General features: G+C 41.6%; 1 protein-coding gene across 1 annotated transcript in view; it reads left to right on the top strand.

Moving 5' to 3' along the window:
• LOC137322467 (anosmin-1) overlaps positions 1-19,092 on the top strand; it is a 153,937-nt gene that overhangs the window by 127,472 nt on the left and 7,373 nt on the right. The window contains exons 8-11 of the mRNA XM_067985386.1: positions 301-445; positions 5,147-5,302; positions 15,902-15,996; positions 17,073-17,244. Coding sequence (XP_067841487.1) covers positions 301-445; positions 5,147-5,302; positions 15,902-15,996; positions 17,073-17,244 — 568 coding nt within the window. The remainder of the gene's footprint in view (positions 1-300; positions 446-5,146; positions 5,303-15,901; positions 15,997-17,072; positions 17,245-19,092) is intronic.

Here is a 19,092-nt window from a genome sequence, read left to right as displayed (position 1 = left end):
GAAAAGAATGAGACACAAATGCTCTGAGTGGCAGTGCATTTCTCATGCAGTGAAACAGTAATATAACACACCTCTACATATTTGTATGCGCATCCAACTACCAATTAATGATGATTGTATGTTATTTTAGTCTGCAAATGAGGGCTAAATTTGGTAGGTAGTTCAATAAAACACAAGAATTCTGTTTTCAAAGATCATATTTGAATTTTCTGCTCATATGCCATGTTGGAAGCAGAAGTTGGATGCTTTTAATCAGATCATCTACAGTATACATATCAACAGTGTTCATACTCCTTACAGTCTCAAAACCATGTGGTCTTGGAGGGACTCCAGCCTAACAACAGCTATATGGTGGACCTGCAAGCTGTAACGTATTGGGGTCAAGTACGTCTAAAAGGTGCCAAAGTCTCTCTGTATTTTGGCACTCCTCGAACATCCAGCATGAGTAAGGAATCATTTTCTTTTCTGATTGTTGCAGTGTTAATAGCTGTAGTAACACTAGGTTGCTGAAATAAACTTGAGATTGCTGTTTAATGATCAATGAATTAATGTCTAAAATGTTTTTTGCAACTTAAGCCTGAAAATCACCGTCAACGATGTTATTGTTTGAAGGCTCGATGCAGTCATATCAAATTCCATTCTCCACTGTTTTAGCAGAGGCATCATCCCGTTTGAAATAAATGGGTTAAAAAAGTTAAGAGATCAATTCATACAAGTTTGTTAAATGTTTTGTACAGTGACATTGACGCCAGTAATTTCTAATCTACAGTTTCCATTGTCTAAAAACTTGTAATGTATAGGATATTATTGAATATTCTACTGGAGTGAAGGTCTATCCCATTTTATCACACTGCTTCCCACGTTTCCCCACACGAGGTCTACTGCAATTAGAGTTATCATTTCATTCTGCTAACTTTTTGGGAAAATCATGTATCACCCACTTCTGTTTCTCCTTATGCTCTTTTACACTTAGTATAGGGTTTTAAGTGAGCAGTATTCCTTGAAAGCTCCACGCACTTGTTAATTGAAATAATATTACTATCAATATTACTACCCTTGTATACTAAAATAATATTACGATCAAAAAGTACGTGGAGTCCAAATGCAGAGAAATGTGGATCTGCAATTCTAGTGAGTCTCTGGAAGGCGATGACTTTATACTAGAGTGTATTGCAGATGATGGGAGAGCTACATGCAAGCTATCAATGACGCTCTCAGTGTAAAAGCGCCCTTCCTGTCTCCTCCTTCACTTCTGAGTCTCTGACTTTCTGCTGTTACTTTTGCTTTTCTGTCTTCCTTCACTTTGCTCCCCTCCTCTCTTCACTTCCATTCCCCTCCCTCAACACTTCTCTTCTGTTTCTTACTTCTTTTCACTTTCCCTTTTCCACTTCCCTTTCACTCTTCTGCTTTTGTCTCTCATGTTTGTTCTGGCCACCACAAGGGAGTGGGAGAGGCACCAGCAATGGGAGTCTGTTTGGCGGCAGGGAAAGGCAGAACACTCTGATTCAGGCAGGCAGGTGGGGAGAGGCAGGAGCATCAGGATTTAAGCAGACAGGCATGGAGGGGTACTGCATCAGGCCTCAAGCAGGGGTTGGGGGAGAGAAAGGATTACACTCGAGTGGGTAGGCAGAGTGAGGTTTCTGCAACTTTTGCATATATTTTGTCACAACTCCCTGTAATATCCTCTTGCTTTCTCTATATCACAAGGCCACAACTATGCACCTCAATACAGGATAAGCAAAACAAATATCTTCTGTATGTTTGGTGACTTTCTGATTAGATAGCAATTTGTGAGAAACAACATTGTAAAGACTGAAAAAAATAAGAACTTTCAAGATTCATTCTTTTATGTTAGCAAACATATTGGATAAGTGTAGAACCCCTTTATTTTTCTATTAAATTATGTCAAACAAGTATTGAGCGACTTCATAGTCTTCAGCAAGTGGGATCAGAGGGTAAGAGAAGAGAAGGGAATCAGGGGGGAAACTCTCCAGTGGCTGGAGTCATACCTAGCACAAAGGAAGATGGTAGTGGTTGTTGGAGGCCAATCATCTCAGCTCCAGGACATTGCTGCAGGAGTTCCTCAGGGCAGTGTCCTAGGCCCAACCATCTTCAGCTGCTTCATCAATGACCTTCCCTCCATTATAAGGTCAGAAATGGGGATGTTCGCTGATGATTGCACAGTGTTCAGTTCCATTCACAACCTCTCAGAAAATGAAGCAGTCCGTGTCCGCATGAAGCAAGACCTCGACAACATCCAGGCTTGGGCTGATAAGTGGCAAGTAACATTCGCGCCAAACAAGTGCCAGGCAATGACCATCTCCAACAAGAGAGAGTCTAACCACCTCCCCTTGACATTCAACGGCATTACCATCGCCGAATCCCCCACCATCAACATCCTGGGGGGTCACCATTAACCTGAAACTTAACTGGACCAGCCATATAAATACTGTGGCTACAAGAGCAGGTCAGGGGCTGGGTATTCTGTGGCGAGTGATTCACCTCCTGACTCCCCAAAGCCTTTCCACCATCTACAAGGCACAAGTCAGGAGTGTGATGGAATACTCTCCACTTATCTGGATGAGTGCAGTTCCAACAACACTCAAGAAGCTCAACACCATCCAGGACAAAGCAGCCCACTTGATTCGCACCCCATCTACCACCCTAAACATTCACTCCCTTCACCACCGGCGCACTGTGGCTGCAGTGTGTACCATCCACAGGATACACTGCAGCAACTCGCCAAGGCTTCTTCGACAGCACCTCCCAAACCCGCGACCTCTACCACCTAGAAGGACAAGGGCAGCAGGCACATGAGACCAACACCACCTGCAAGTTCCTCTCCAAGTCACACACCATCCCGACTTGGAAATATATTGCCGTTCCTTCATCATCACTGGGTCAAAATCCTGGAACTCCCTTCCTAACAGCACTGTGGGAGAACCTTCACCACACGGACTGCAGCAGTTCAAGAAGGTGGCTCACCACCACCTTCTCAAGGGCAATTAGGGATGGGCAATAAATGCCGGCCTCGCCAGCGATGCCCACATCCCACGAATAAAAAAAAGAGAAGGCCACTGCTTTCCAGGCAAAATTACAATGAAATGACCTTTGACCCCCGCTAAAAATGAATTCTCTTATCCTCTGAATTCTTCATGTCTCACTATACTGACCAGCTCAGTATAGTTCTTGAAAAATATGCTGACCCATTCTGCAACTTTTAGGAACGGGGGTACTTTCAGCATCATAATTTACAATCATAACTTTCAAAAGCTGACTGTATTTGCACATAAATGAAAGGTTACGCGGTCCAGAAATCTGAATGTGGTTTGTTAAATGTAATCTCATTTTCAATACAGACTGTTGACTAGCTGGGAAGTGCTGCATTCTTCAGGATGCATCATCAGAGGATATAGAACAGCAAACATAATAGAGTGACCTTTACCTCATTGTACCACTGTGAAGGTGATTGCTGTCAAATGTACTGAACTGACTTCACATGGCTAATGAGCTGAACTTCTAATAGTGAATAGAGCCAAAAAGTATATATAACTAAAACAAATATTGACTGCAGTCACTGGCTGTAAGTACTCAAGTACTGTCATATTTACAAAAGCCTTTGGCTTTAGGTACCATAACATACTCCAAGTCAACTTTCTAATCAATAAGGTAGTATGTATAGCCTTTTAAAGCAGTCAATATTTGTGTAATAAAATACAAACTTACCGCTCATTTAAGGAACAGATTGCAGTCAAAGTTTAAACATCTAATTTGAGCCATTAATTAATACTGATGTTAAGCACAAATCTGAAATTCATAGAGCAAACAAATAGATTTTATTTAGTGACCTAAGGGTGTAGATAATTCTATGAAAAAAATGCATTTTTATATTTACCACGCCATGCCTTTGTGTGGGTATGTTCAAATTCAACATATTATAGGAAATTTGAAGGCCTATTTTCTCACCAGTGTGAGGCATAAAAGGGCACAAGTGTCTCCAAGTGTCCTATTTTGTTTTATTTTTTTCTGGTAACAGCAGTGTAAGGTAGCTGCTACACTGCCTCCACAGAATGGTCTCAAATCACTGATATCCAATCATTGAAAAATCTTTAAAGTGATGGCTGGATTGAAGAAACGTGGGGCATGGTTAGCACACACCTAACTGACATTTGCACCATCGGCCACTTGATAATGCATATTAAAGGCACTATAATGATACTAAAATGTATTTATTTAATGCTGTCTTTGTGGTGAGTGGTAGTGAGTGGTACCTTCGTGCCTCACCTTGACCCGTGCCATTGAATCAGAAGATTGAGTTCAAGCTCAACTACAGGCTGAAGCACACAACCTAGGCTGACACTCACTCCAGTACAGTACTGAAGGAGTGCTGCATTGTCTGAAGTGTGTTCTTTGGCTGAGATGTTAGGCTGAGACCCTATTTAGCTGTTCCATTGGTTCAGGTGCATGCTAAAGATCCCATGGCTCTATGCAGAGAAGAGAAGCGAGTTCACCCACTGTCCTGGGCAACATTCCTACCCCAAACAATTGCCACAAGAAACTGTTCATTCATCTCATTGCTGTTTGTGGGATCTTGCTGTGCAGACAATGGCCGTTGCCTACATAACAAATCTCTGCACTTAACAGTATTTCATTGTGTGTGAAGTGCTTTGATATTTCTGAGAGATATTATAGGGTACTGCATAACTGCAAGTCTTTATTTCAGAACCACTTCAAGTTGAAGCAGTACAGGTGGGCTGAGCACTCTGCCTGTATCGCAGAGAAATGGTGCGAGAGGCAGTGACAATGCTGCCTCTGGAGGTGCTGGGGAAAAACCCCATTTGAGGTCGTTCTTGGCACTCTGGAGGCAATGGCATTGCCTGGTTTACCTTAATGTGCTGCTGCTGTAGTTGGGCCTGTTGGCAAGAGTGCAGCAATGCAAATAGCTTAATGGCCTAATAGTAACAATGAGTGGGAACCAAGATGGCCATTTTTCTGAATTCCCCTTCTGCATTGGATTTGGGGACATCTTAACTTGTCTAAAATAATGAACAGGACTTGCCCTTCGATGGTGTAATCCATCAGCTGCACAGGAGGTGACGTTCTATTTTGCAGCAATTGGTTTAACACTGGCATTATTTCTTCAAAGGAGATCTATCACCTTTAGCAACAAAATCCAGACATGGTGTTGTCAATGCCCTCCCATCGTCTCATGGGAAAAGAACTATGCGTCTCATTGATGTTGGGGCCCCTTTCTATCAGGACAATCAGCTTCAGGTTAAAGTTTACTGGAAGAAAATGGAAGGTATGTATTGCTATAAGACACAGCATCTTCAAACCTTAAGTAACTTTAGACATTCAATCTCTCTTTCTGCTCAGTGTAACTCAGTGTAGCAGTGAAACTGTAAGATTTATTATATGTGGGAGGGGAGCATTAAGGAAACAAGCAGTGGTGGAACACAGACATTAATTTTGGATATCAGGCAGCATAATTTGTGACAGTTGAAGGCATATTGTTGCTGACTTATTTCCCATAAAACATTGGCACTTTGTGTTTTATTCCTTTTTACTACTTGCCCTTTTTTGAATTGCAGTTGTAATGTTTATTTAACTCATGTGGGTGGCATAGTGGGTTAGCACACTAGTCTTTCACTCTAGGACCTGGATTTGAATCCAGCCAGAGTGATAGAGTGAAAACTTCATTCCTTTTCTTCTCGGTACAAAGGTCTCACTTGAGATGAGTTTAGATAGCCCTATTCCAGCTCTAAGCATCAAAACAACAACAACAACTACTACTTGCATTTATATAGCGCCTTTAACGTAGTAAAATGTTCCAAAACGCTTCACAGGAGTGTTATCAAACAAAATTTGACACCGAGCCACATGAGGTATTAGGACAGGTGAACAAAAGCTTGGTCAAAGAGGTAGGTTTTAAGGAGCATCTTAAAGGAGGTGGAGAGTTTGAGGTCAACTGCCTATGTAGAGCACTAAATTTAAGTATCACATAGAGATGGCATAATCATGGTTGTCTTGGGAAATGGTAAGGTAGCGCTAGTTTAGTAAGGGGTACTAAAATATTGAAATTAGGGTAAACGTACTTCGTCAACACAGATTAGAAGGAGCTTCCTTTCACACATAGGGGGTGATTTTAGGAGGCAATTGCAGGTGCGTTGGGAGCGGGGGAGCTGCGAAAATCGCGGAAATCCCGGAAATCCCACTCGGGTTCAGAAACCGGCTCCAACCCGCCGACTTCCGAGTTTCCCAGGGACCCACCTGTGTGTGCTCGGGCGACCCAAAAAAGGAAGTCCCGCCGGCAATTAAAGCCGGCAGGATGACAGTTAAAGAGCCAAATGTACCTCATTGAGGTACTTAAGGCACTTCACCTGTGACAGATGAAGTAATTAACGATTTTTAACTTACTCGGGCGGCTTGCCCACCGCTTCTGATTCACGCCTGGTGAAACCAGACCTGAAGGGAACAAGAAACTAAATAAATTAAATTAAAAAACCACAGAAGGAAGTGAAAACACTAAATGAACCTACCTTTGCATCCTGCTCCGATATCCGATGTCTCCCGCTCCGATGTCCCCCTCTTCACCCCCTGATTTCCCCCTGATGTCCCCCTTGTCACCCCGATCTTTCCCTGATGGCCCCCTCTTCATCCTTCCCATGTCCTTCCGATGTCCCCCTCTTCACCCCCCCGATGTCTCCCCAATCTTCCCCTCTCCGCTCTGATCCTCCCCTCTCCACTCCCCCCAACCCCCCCCCCCCCCCCCGGTCTTCCAGTCCAGCGCAGATCTTCCATTCCCCTCCCCCCCCGCCATCCCGGTCATCCGTTCCAGTGCCGGATGATGTCTTGCTCTCTCTCTTTCTCGCCCCCCCCACCCCTTGCGTTGTAGCTCCTGATGGCAGCCAGCCACGAGCATCTTCACCCCCCACCGCTGCCAACCCACCACCATTGTAAAATCAAGCCCATAGTCTACACTACCCCTTCCCAGAGAGCATTGGATGCTGCCATTGAAATCGAGGAGGAAAAGTGTTCCATAAAATGTAAAAAAAATGCCTGCTCAATACCCTAACATATAACTTCTGTGTATTATTCTCTCCAATGTGCTAATTGTGAGATCACACGTGTGGAAGAAGTATATAATAAAAGACCATGTAACAATGAATAAAACAGGAACAAAAAAAATCATCTAATACCTATTGTTTCTGACGTTGTTAGCTGGAATAATGTGGACGTCTTTCTGAGCTGACAGGATAGATTTGTATGTTTAATCAACTCTTGTTCAATAAATAAAATAAAAATGATTTATCTAGGAGTTATAAAAAAATTAACATTCATATAACATAACCAACAATACTAATGCTGGCATCATTCATAAACATCATTTGAACTCCCAAGATTAGATTGCAACTTTTAATTTTCTGCTTGGTATCTAATTTATATAATGTGTGGTGTGTACAGAAATAAATATACATTTTGTTAGGGACTCAGTAAAAAAAATTTAGGGATTCCTAGGCATTGTTGAAACATTCCAGAATCCGAGTAACATGCTGAGTGACAGTCAATAAAGGGCATTGTATTCCTGAGGCAAAGACCCTTGAACCTTTTAATTGAAAAGTAGATAAATATTTGAAACAGAAGATAATGGGGGGAGAGCAGGATGGTGTGATTAATTTTGGATTGCTGTACCAAAGAGCTGGCAGAGGCACAATGGCTCCTTCTATATTATAAATGTCTGTGATTCAGTGATGCCTTCGTGCCTTTTCAGAAACTGATGAATATTACTTGTGTTACTGGTAATATTGCCCGTATATTCATACCCAGTATGCTTCAGCTTCCTCTGAAACTTGGAGCACCAGCAATGCACACGGACATTGGTTGTGATGTTTCAAGATTCTACTGAAGGAGATTGCGCAGTCCTTAGACTGTCAGATTAAAAGGAGATCATTGGCAACTCATCCAAAATCATTTTCTGTTGGCTAGTCTGTTGCTAAACATGAGCAAAAGGGTCCCTCTGGGTTAGTGACAATGACAGACACGCCTGTGAGGCCATCCCTAGGGTCTAGAAGGAGCACTATACTTCATTGGCATCCAATCCAACAGGCTGTAGCAAGGATCTATCTGAATGGAGGTCCAAAACACTGGTGGAGTGTGCTACAAAGATAGAAGGCCTTAATGAGTCCGTTTGATGGGAGGAAGTGGATTGCGCATTGCATTGCTTAGCTAATAGCAGGGCAGTAGGCATGGACAGTACTCAAAATCGATTTTTAGTCAGGAGTGAGGGGAGAATGGCAATGGTCAGGGTAAACATCAATAGTTGTAGAAGGGGGATCCTAGTGAACCTGAAAACTACCGAGGAATCTCGCTGATATCAGAAGCTGTAAAGGTGGTTCCTTGGGTTATTCATCTGAAGAGCTGAGGAACAATCAGGTTGTCGTTTACATTCTCATGAGAAATGTATAGGACAGGGTTTGCCTTCATTGAGATCAGAGTATTGTAAGGCTCAGGGAACCTACTTATATTATTGTCATTGATTTTCCAGTGAAGTTACGGTGGTGGAGTGGGAGCTGCTCCAATGAAATTCCTGGCTACATAGATCTGTACATTGGATTATGTAGTATTGGCACGGAATTCAGAGGGGCACTGCAAATGATCAACTAGTTGTGAATAGCTTGGCATGTATGTTAGGCTCTCGTTGAAACCTGAAAAGACTGACTCTTTTGGTGGCTGAGTTATGCCTTAGTTGAGACATTTCGTCAGATGTAATGAAGAATGGCTGGAGGGAAAAATCAAATTAGCATGGTACCTTCCCAATTGGAAACATAAGTCAGGATTTTCCATGTACTTACAGTATTGGGGGAGGTTGGGTATACTACAGACCTTAACAGCTACTATTACTTCATCAACATGTCTATTAGTGAAAGTTATAGTATCCCCTTGTCCACCTGTATATAGAGATTAATGGATAGTGGAGAGGCTATAAAGAGTTCAAATGGCTTTGAAAACCACAAAAGCATTCTATAGCCATAATCTGAACACTAAGGTATGGCTAGAGGCTAAAAATGAATAATCTTTTATCTCCCCCCACAATATATAAGAATGCTGAGCACTTTTTATTCATCCTACCATTTTGTCTATGTCTGAAAAAATGCAGACAGCTTTCATAACTTTTTCTTACAATGCTTTAATTCTCATGTCAATGAATAAAATCACTTTTCCCCTCATTGTTAATAGTGACAGAACAGTAGTGCAAGAATCAGGCACATAACTTTGTGTGTATGTATGGATTAATGGTTTTTGTGGCATTTATCAGTCTCTTGTAGGCTTTTAGGGTAGCTGATGGTTGAGAGCAGTGCAATATGATGTTACCAGAAGAATATTAAAGGTGTTTGTTACATGATTACTGCAGGTTTACAGAGAAAACTGCAGCAGATTCTGAGTAAATGGTATCTCTAGTCTATATATTTAATAAATTATTGCATATTTCCAACTAATCAAGATTATCCTCTTTGTGCCCAAGAAGACAATATCAACTCTTTGCTAGCCCTGCTAACCTACACCTTCGACCAACCACATAGCAATGCTTTTACTGACAATGAGCACTAGAAAAATCCACTCACATAAGGAAATGGAAAGATGGTTAAAAAAACATAATTTTTTCTATTTTTCTAATTAATTTAGGTTTGTTTTGATAAGATTAGACTGAACTAGCTATCAAACTTAAGTCAGTTAGTACAGAGCAATACCATTGTACCGTACAATCCTAACATGCTGATTTACATCTAAGTACAGGGAGATACAATGGGTGAAAGTTGCTGAGGCTGCTGTGTCTCTGAATTAGACAGCAGGAAGGAGACTTAAAACTGGTATCTTGGAATGTATGGGTAGGATTTGCATGTGACCATGCAAGTTGAGAAGAAAGAAAAACTAGTTGGAGATAGAGATAAGGGGTAGACATACCTAACTCACAAAGATTAGGTTAATTCATCTCCCCTTCTCCACCCCTGGACCCTGCGATGAACAGTGCTATATATTTTTCAATTACTGGTTGCTTTGTCTTGGAGTTTGCTGGAAATTTTCTGAAAAACATCTGAATGACTGGTTTGTAATGACCTACGAAGAGTTTAAAACTATGCCTGAAGAACTGCTGATAGTGGTTTATAAAAAAAAATGTTCGAGAATTACGTTACGTAGAATTAAATAGAATTTACAGCACAGAAACAGGCCCTTCTATGCCGGTGTTGATGCTCCAATCTATTTACTTCATTTCACCCTATCAACATATCCTTCTATTCCTTTCTCCCTCGTGTATTTATCAAGCTTCTCCTTAAATGCATCTATGCTATTCGCCACAACCACTCCATGTGATAGCGAGCTCCACATTCTCACCACTCTCACCACTCTTGAGTAAAGATGTTCCTCCTGAATTCCTTATTGGATTTATTAGTGACTATCTGATATTTATGGCCCTTAGTTTTGGACTCCCTCACAAGTGGAAGCAACTTCTCTACGTCTACCCTATCGAACCCCTTCTTAATTTTCAAGACCTCTATCAGGTCACCTCTCAATCTTCTCTTTTCTAGAGAAAAGAGCCCTAGCCTGTTCAATCTTTCTTGATAGTTGTACCCTCTCAGTTCTGATATCATCCTAGTAAATCTTTTTTGCACTTTCTCCATTGCTTCTATATCCTTTTTGTAATGTGGAGATCAGAACTGTGCACAGTACACAGAATGTTGCAGGTTTTTGTCTATTTTGAGAGTAGATTCTTTGTTACACCAGAGTTAGAAGGGTGAGTCTTTAGAATATATTCTTAAAAATGGAAGTAAGAGCTTTCAAAGATCCACATAAAATGATAATATATTGTAGGTTTGATGTAGGTTTTAAGGGATAATCCAATCCTGTGCTGTAGGACTTTAAACAATACTATCTGTGATTTTAAGAACATAAGAAATAGGAGCAGGAGTAGGTCATATGGCCCCTCAAACCTGCTCCGCTATTCAATAAGATCATGGCTGATCTTCGACCTCAACTCCGCTTTCCTGCTCGATCCCCATATTTTCTTGCCGTCCTGCTAGACTGAACAGTTTAAGTATGCCCAATATCTGGTTTAATGTCGTTAATTGACAGTCTAGAAGTTAGCTACATTTACGATCATCGAGTGTGACACAAGCCTATTGTAACTTTCCAGTATTCAGTCACAATTACAATCGTGTGTGCATCATGTATCCAATAAACAGTTGTATCCACATAGGTCACATAATTGGCCACCTGTCATAACAAAAGTTGGGTATGTAATTAGCCAGAACATCCTGCCACTGCAGTAACTGACCAGCTTTTACCAGAAGAGCTCTCAATATTCCCCACGATTATAGTAATCACCACATATTTTGTTACAGTAAGCTACTGACTTCTATTGTTTAGCTTTGATGTACGACTACATTCATTATTTGGAGGTTCTGTTGCCATAAATTGTGCCTCTTTTACCAGAAACATTATAGGATTTTTGAATCTGTTCTGTAAGATCTTTTAGGGCTCATAAAGCAACAATAAATTCATGTTAGTTTGTCAATAGAATCCTGTGAACAATTTTCAGTACTTATCCATTGTTTAATTACATTCCTCATAATAGTGACAGTGAAATGCAGTGGCGATTCAGTGTCGTCAAAAGGGTATATAATATACTGTCCTGTGATGTGTTATGTTTAATTAAGGCTTAAAGGGTATAAATCTGATGCTTTCTGAGTACAGTACCAAAGAATTTGATGCTAAGTCAAAATAACAGGGTAGATTTTACAAATTAACATTCTGGCACACAGCCTTGCACGGCAGGAGACCATAATGGGAATTAGGACATGGAATAAAGTGCGCCTGGTGTGATTTTTGTCCATTAAAATCACTTTTTATTTATTTTCCATTAATTTGAATTGATGAAAAATCCGTGATCTCGGCACCCAAATTCCTAATATGTGCACAGGTCTGCACCGGGAGTGCTAATTTGTAAAAGTTATCACAATAGCTTTTATAACTCATTACCTTTGTCCGATTTCATGATTGGCTATCTGGAAAGCTCCCAGTTGCCTGCTTCTGTAATGCCTTGAAGTCCCACGTTGGCCATTTCTGCCACTGAAGCAAGCTGTCAGTCAAGCTTGACTCCTCAGGAAGCCCCATCTGCACCAGTCTCTGATCATCATTACCTTTTATTTATTTCTCAGCCGTCTTATTCAATGAAGTTTCCAGATTGTTCATAACAATCATTGCCAGCAGAGACCCACTGTCATCAAGGAATTGCTTTTATCCTAAAACTACAAACGAGCTTTTGATGTGCAATCAAATGCTGAATCATTTATTCATGCAAGTTAGCATTTTGTAATGATCGTTGATAGGATTGGGATAAAAAATTTAGGCAAGTGATTTGTGACATTCCAGAGAGTGGGGTTGATTTCTTTCTAATGCTGGTTTGATCTTGATGTGGAGATGCCGGTGATGGACTGGGGTGGACAAATGTAAGGAATCTTACAACACCAGGTTATAGTCCAACAATTTTATTTTAAAATCACAAGCTTGTGATTTTAAAATAAAATTGTTGGACTATAACCTGGTGTGGTTTGATCTTGACATTCTTCAGTCTGAGACTGAGTTGTCTGAGGAATCTGTTCTGCTCTCCACCCAATTTTCTACCCTCACTGGATAAAGATCACCAGTGGGAACACTACCCCAGGGAGCCTGACTAAAGCCATGGCTACATACAACTAACTGCATAGACCACAGATTCATCCTGAGGCTTTCCAAATCTGTGGCTCAGTACCAAACTATGAAACACATTTACCTAGTTATTTGGGGGAGGGGGGATGGGGGAAATCTTAACTGAAAAATGTTTAATATAATTTTGAAGGGTTGGCATTAGCTACACTGTATGCTAATAGCATTTTAATTGAATGTCCAGTTTAAATAACCACTGAGGTTGCTTGCTTTATTTTGTAGGGTAGCCATTTATACTGCTGGGAAACAATTGGGCCAATGTACACTTAGTTTTCATTTTATTTTCCAAAATATAACTCTACAAACCCATCAGGTCTTATTCAGTCAGGAACAAGACTTCTTCTTCGAAATGTATTTTCTTGGATTATGTGGTGTTGCATCACATGCTGTCTCTGATTTTAACATGGTTATTCAGCTTCCAAATGGGCAGAGGAAGGGGCCGAGATTGGATGACTACCTCAAGCCTGAGCAAAGAGTGGTAAAAGCTAAGGGTGAATCTAACTTGTTTACTCTCAGCTCCGAGCAACCAGTTAGGTTGGATTGACATAAGCCTGCGAGCACAGGTCTTTGCAGCATTGGCAGTTCCTCTGAGCCAGGCAATGTTGTGTGACTATAGGGTAACTAAGAAAGAAACAAATAATTCGATTTAAAAAAAATACTTTTAGCGCTATAACAGGAGCCGAGCTCTGTCTTGCTTCAAATCGTGGTATTTTTGTATTTGATCTTTTTCCCTCTCAGCCAGACATTGTGGCTGGAAGGGGTAATGAGCAGAAAAGGGAAAAACAATGGGTAAAAAAAAAAATGCCACTCCAGGGATGTGACAGGAGCAGAGTTCCATCTTGCTTCAAACTAAAAAATCTCACCTTTTCGTGTGAAATTTTATAATGTTGTAAAATTAAAATGCTTTCTGAGAGGAATTCTCTTGTCTTTATATGTGTAGAGGGGTGGGAATGGGAAATAAGTTAAAGCAATATGCGCATACTGCTCAGAGATTTATGCATTATTGTGGGGCTATCTAGCCTCCTGAACTTGCAACAGAAATTCTATCCTGGCTTTGATCTATTGGATGCATGCAATGGTGCAGCAACGTGTGTCTGACTGGGGGGGCTGGGAACTGGGGAATACCGACACACCTAGCCCGAAGGCCGAGCCGGGAACCGCACAGACTTGCAGGCTGAAGCTAGAGGCCGAAGACGAGTGACAGAGGTTCCTGGGAGCGAAATGGAACCGGTTCTCCAAAGCTGCGTTGGTCAACCTCAAAATGATTGAGGAGGGTTGTGACGACCTCTGCTCCCCCACTGGCTCCGCCTCTGGATGCATGTGAGGTTTGCAGATGCGTAATGGTTGCAGCATGGTGCTTTCCACTTTATGAGAAGGACTTGGTGGGGAGTCCTTGCAATCTCCAATGCAAATTATCTCAGTAAAAGAGTAAAATGTGTGATGCTTTCTGCCGGGAGCCCATTTTGAAATATCAGGGTGTGGAGGATAGGATAGCTGTTACACAGCCACCCGATTTTTTGACCATTAATTTTAATGAACAGAAAATCAGATAGGCTCTCTTATGGGCACAGTATCCTCCACTCCAATATGTGCTGCCGCTGTGCGATGCTCTACACCAGAAGCACACAATCAGAAAATTATCCCTTAATTGTTAATCCTGTGGGGCGTTATTCTCATTCACAGCATAAGGGTAGGAGTTTCTGATTTTAGGAAATGCAAGTCTGCCTATGGAAACTACATTCTGTTGTGAACATGAATGAAGAGGGTTGGGAGAGAGTTCAAATGATAACAAAAGCATCACAGATATTGTTAGAGTTTATATAATCATTAATTCTTGGGCAGGAAGAGTCTATTTTGATCTTTGTGCATACTGAGGTTATTACTGTTAGTAAGCCTCGTCTCTCCTCATGCTACCAATGAGCCAAAATCACCAGTAGGGTTGAAAGATTCAGGTGCAAATACTACTTACTCATCCAAATATAAAACAATAGACTCATATTTCCAGTGTATGTGCCAGTACTGAATTGATCAGGCCATGGAGTAGCAGTTTGAATATTAATTGCAAACGTATGAACAAAAATTCAATTTCCATTGGTTAAAATCTGTTGACAGCGAAATTGTTATTGAATAATGCAACACATGGGGCATAATTTTAGCGCGGGGGCGGGGAGTGTGGAATTCCTGTCAGGAAACCTGGAAGTATGGGTTTCCCGGACGTCCTTACGATTTTGACGTGAGGACGTCGTTTTTTTTTTGCTGGCTTCCCGCCCAACAGGCCAGCCTGATTGACAGGCTAGGTCTCAGTTGGACGGGAGATGAGCCGGGTAGAGGATGTGTTCAGATAAGTGTTAGATTGAGGGGGGGGGGGGGGAGGGGGGAGAATTGGGGGTCAGTCACCGGGGGTCAGTCATCGATTGGGGGGGGGGTCAACGATCGTTGTGGAGGGGTGGGGGTCGGCGATCGTTGTGGGGGGTTGCTGCAGGTAGGCTTGTTTGGCCTGGGGGAAGCACTCCTGCTCCTCCGGGCCCACAATCTATGCTATAAAGGTACTTAACTGCAGTTTTGGGCCTTCTTGCCTCCTCTCACATGACATGAAGCAGAAGGCCTGGGAATCCCGGCCCCCAGTGGCTAAAATCAAAAAAGCTTTGAAAATGGCGGCCGGCAGCCTCCTTAAAAGCTTTAAATGCCTGACCCACCTCTTAAGAGCGCGTTGGTTGCCCACCCCTCGTCCCACCCCCATGAAAACCGGAAATGGGCAGATTGGGGGCAGGTTTTAAATTTTTGCAATTTTTACTGCCCCCAACCTACCCATTTTTCCAGACTAAAATCATGCCCATGAAGTTTAGAAATTATATTTCTGATAGAAGCCTCAGAGGTAGCACTGACTCCCATAAAGGATTTAATACGAACCCATCTTGAAGGAGAATAATAGATCTATTACATTTCTTGACAATGTTTTTTTTCCAATCAAAACAAATTCTCAGAATATTTAGCACCATATTTCTTCAGACCAATTATTCTGTTGACCTTTTCTGATACATCTGATTAACATATGGTTGGCAGCAGCTTCTAAATTGCACATGTGTATTCTGTAAAGATCATCTGCTGGATAATAACATGCAAGCTACATTGTTCCTAGATCCAGGCGGCATTGCAGAGCGATACCTCGTCCAATGGATGCTGGAATCCTGCACGCACAATGAGACCAAGGTTTCCAGCAAAGCTATCTCCCATGTAGGTTCCAAAATATCAGCTTTCTTACTTATGTTATTTGATCCTGCGAGTGTCTTTAATGAGCTTCTATAATATTAACTTCAATCCTGCTCTCTTTATTTTGTCCTCCCTTCCCTCAATTTTCTCTTTTTCACTTCTGAAAGCATCGTCATTTGCTATTATATGGCTCGATGGGCACCTAAAGTCCTCCGGTAGCTCAACCATGTGGTAATTTATTGTGTATGAATCTAGACAGGAAGCATCAACAGGGTATTTGGGTTTGGACGGCTCCGCAGCTGAGTCCAATTCTGTTCCCACCCGATATCCACACAAATGCACTTTCCAGCAGGAGTCATTGGAATGTGGATCCTAGTGGATTTTTCACCCTCCCCAGCCCAGGGCACAAGTCAGTTGTGTTGGCCCTACTGACACCTCTGCTGAAATCAGTTCTTGGTCTGTATTACTCAGCACCATTGTCAGGTAGTCACTGAGCAATCAAGACTGCAATGTTTGCTGAACATATCCTGTTGCTTTTTAAGTATTTATTGTTTTGCAATTTAAAAATATTGTGCCAGCCCAGTAGGGCTGCTTTCCCATTCAAGTTGTTGTAGGTTCTAGTCTGCCGGACACTAAATCTCCTGGCTTAAGCTGTGATGTTTTGTCAGCCACCCAGGGTATAAAGGGGGAGGGAAATCTTATTTTGTTGTTTTGACCCATGATAAGCATAATAACAGAGCACAATAGCAGAAGGGCAAGAGTTCCTTAGAAGTGGGCTTCTTTTTGCTCAACTAATAAATACTTCACTGGAGGACACGTGGGTACAAAAAGGAGTGGGAAAATTTGAGTCAAAGAATGCCTGAGGAAAATAATTACAAATGGAATATATTAAATGTGTCTGCTGATGCTATGTGGAATTTGTTTACAGTTATAAATACAAAGGAATAAAAACAAATTTCTATTTCTTTTCTGTCTGTGTCTAATCATTAGGAAAAAAAATTAAAATATTCATATGCTTCATGATTTCATTATAATCCATCTCACAGCAGTAACTACAAGGCCAATCCAATAAGTATAATTTTATTTTATCTTTTGCACAGGAAAATTACATAATTCTCCCAGGACTATTATTTTCTTGCAAATACAAAGTTACAGTCCAAGCGATAACGGCCAAGGGTCAAGGGAAAGCAGAGGCTGTGATCTTCACAACTCCATCATGCTCATCTCCTCGAGGCAAAGGTCAAAAACACAATAGCTGTCCCAGCGAGGGGGGTAAGTATAGCCACATGAGTGAATTATATTCTTCCCCTGAACCTTCTATTTTATTTACCTGTGTGTTTCAAAAACAATACAAGTATGATAAGTGAATATAGGTCAACCCAATAGTTGAAGCAGTGTGAAACTTGACTTGCAACCAGAAGGTTGTGAATTAGAATTCCTGAGCTTCTTGTCACTCCTTCAAACTATTTCTCAACTGAGGCAAGTGAATACAGATTTGATTGGTAAGAACCTCGGATAATGGGGCCATTCCTAATTAGGGTAAATGAAACCCAGCTTCCCGAACTCCTGAGCTTCCTGTCGCTCTAGGTTTAGTGAGAGGTTCTGTTCCCAGGTCTTCCTCTTATCGTAGTTTATATGCAGTGGTTTGGTGGGGAACCTTGGGGGTGAAATTCGTCTTGGGCGGCAATGCAATACGGGGAATAGGAAATCAGCCGCCTGTTTCACACACTGCCCAGTTTTCTTTTCCACTGACTTCAAAATAACATTGTTTCTTAAATTTATAATTTATAGCAGAAGCATGGTAGACACCAAGAAAAGTCTAGATGATGTATGCAGTAGTCTCAAGATGGTTAAAAGTATTTGAGAGAACCAGATCAAGGGAAAAAGACATATGTGATAAATACAATTACTTTTGCCAAGATTTTCATGGAGAATTAAGTACCTCAATGGTAGCACTGTTGTCTCTTGAGTCAGAAGGTCATGGGTTTAAGCCCCACTCCAGAGACTTGAGAACATAATTTGGGTTGACACTTCAGTGTAGTACTGAGGGAGTGCTGGACTGTTGGAGGTGCCGTCTTTCCGGTTGAGGCATTTAAGCTGAGTCCTGTCTGTCCTCTCAGATGGACATGAAAGATCTCCTGGCACTATTTGAAGAAGAGCAGGGGAGCTCTCCTGGTGTCTTGGCCGATATTTATCCCTCAATTAACACCGCCACAAAAAACATTAACCGATCTTTTACCTCATTGCTGTTTGTGGGACCTTGCTATGCACAAATTGGCTGCCATATTTTCATGGCAAATGGTATGTTGGCCTTTATTGCAAGGGAGTTGGTGTACAAGAGTAAGGAAGTCTTACTGCAATTGTACAGGGCTTTGGTGAGACCACACCTGGAGTACTGTATACAGTTTTGGTCTCTTTACCTAAGGAAGGATATACTTGCCTTAGAGGCGGTGCAACGAAGGTTCACTAGATTGATTCATGGGCTGAAAGGGTTGTCCTATGAGGAGAGATTGAGCAGAATGGGCCTATACTCTCTTGAGTTTGGAAGAATGAGAGGTGATCTCATAGAAACATATAAGATTCTGAGACAGCTTGACAGAGTAGATGCTGAGAGGCTGTTTCCCCTGGCTGGAAAGTCTAGATCTAGGGGGCATTGACTCAGGATAAGCAATTGGCCATTTAGAACTAAGATGAGGAGGAATTTCTTTACTCAGAGGGTGGTTGGTGAATCTTTGGAATTCTCGACCTCAGAGAGCCTTGGATGCTCAGTCATTGAGTATATTCAAAACTGAGATTGATAGATTTTTGGACTCTAAGGGAATCAAGAGATATGGGGATTGGACGGGAAAGTGGAGTTGAGGTCGAAGATCAGCCATGATCTGATTGAATGGCGGAGCAGGCTCGAGGGGCCGTATGGTCTACTCCTGCTCCTACTTCTTCTGTTCTTACTTTCTTATACTTTACAACAGTGACTACACTTTAAAAGTACTTCATTGGCTGCGAAGCACATTGAGATATCCTGAGGATGTGAAAGACTCTATATAAATGCAAGCTCTTTCTTTAGTATCCCCTCTAGCAGAAGTCAGGGAGAGAGCATAAACATCATCGGTCTCTTACTCA

This window comes from Heptranchias perlo, chromosome 6 (assembly GCF_035084215.1).
Source record: "Heptranchias perlo isolate sHepPer1 chromosome 6, sHepPer1.hap1, whole genome shotgun sequence".
NCBI classification, from domain to species: Eukaryota; Metazoa; Chordata; class Chondrichthyes; order Hexanchiformes; family Hexanchidae; genus Heptranchias; species Heptranchias perlo.
Note: the sequence above shows the minus strand (reverse complement) of the source record. Positions and strands in the feature narration are given on the sequence as shown.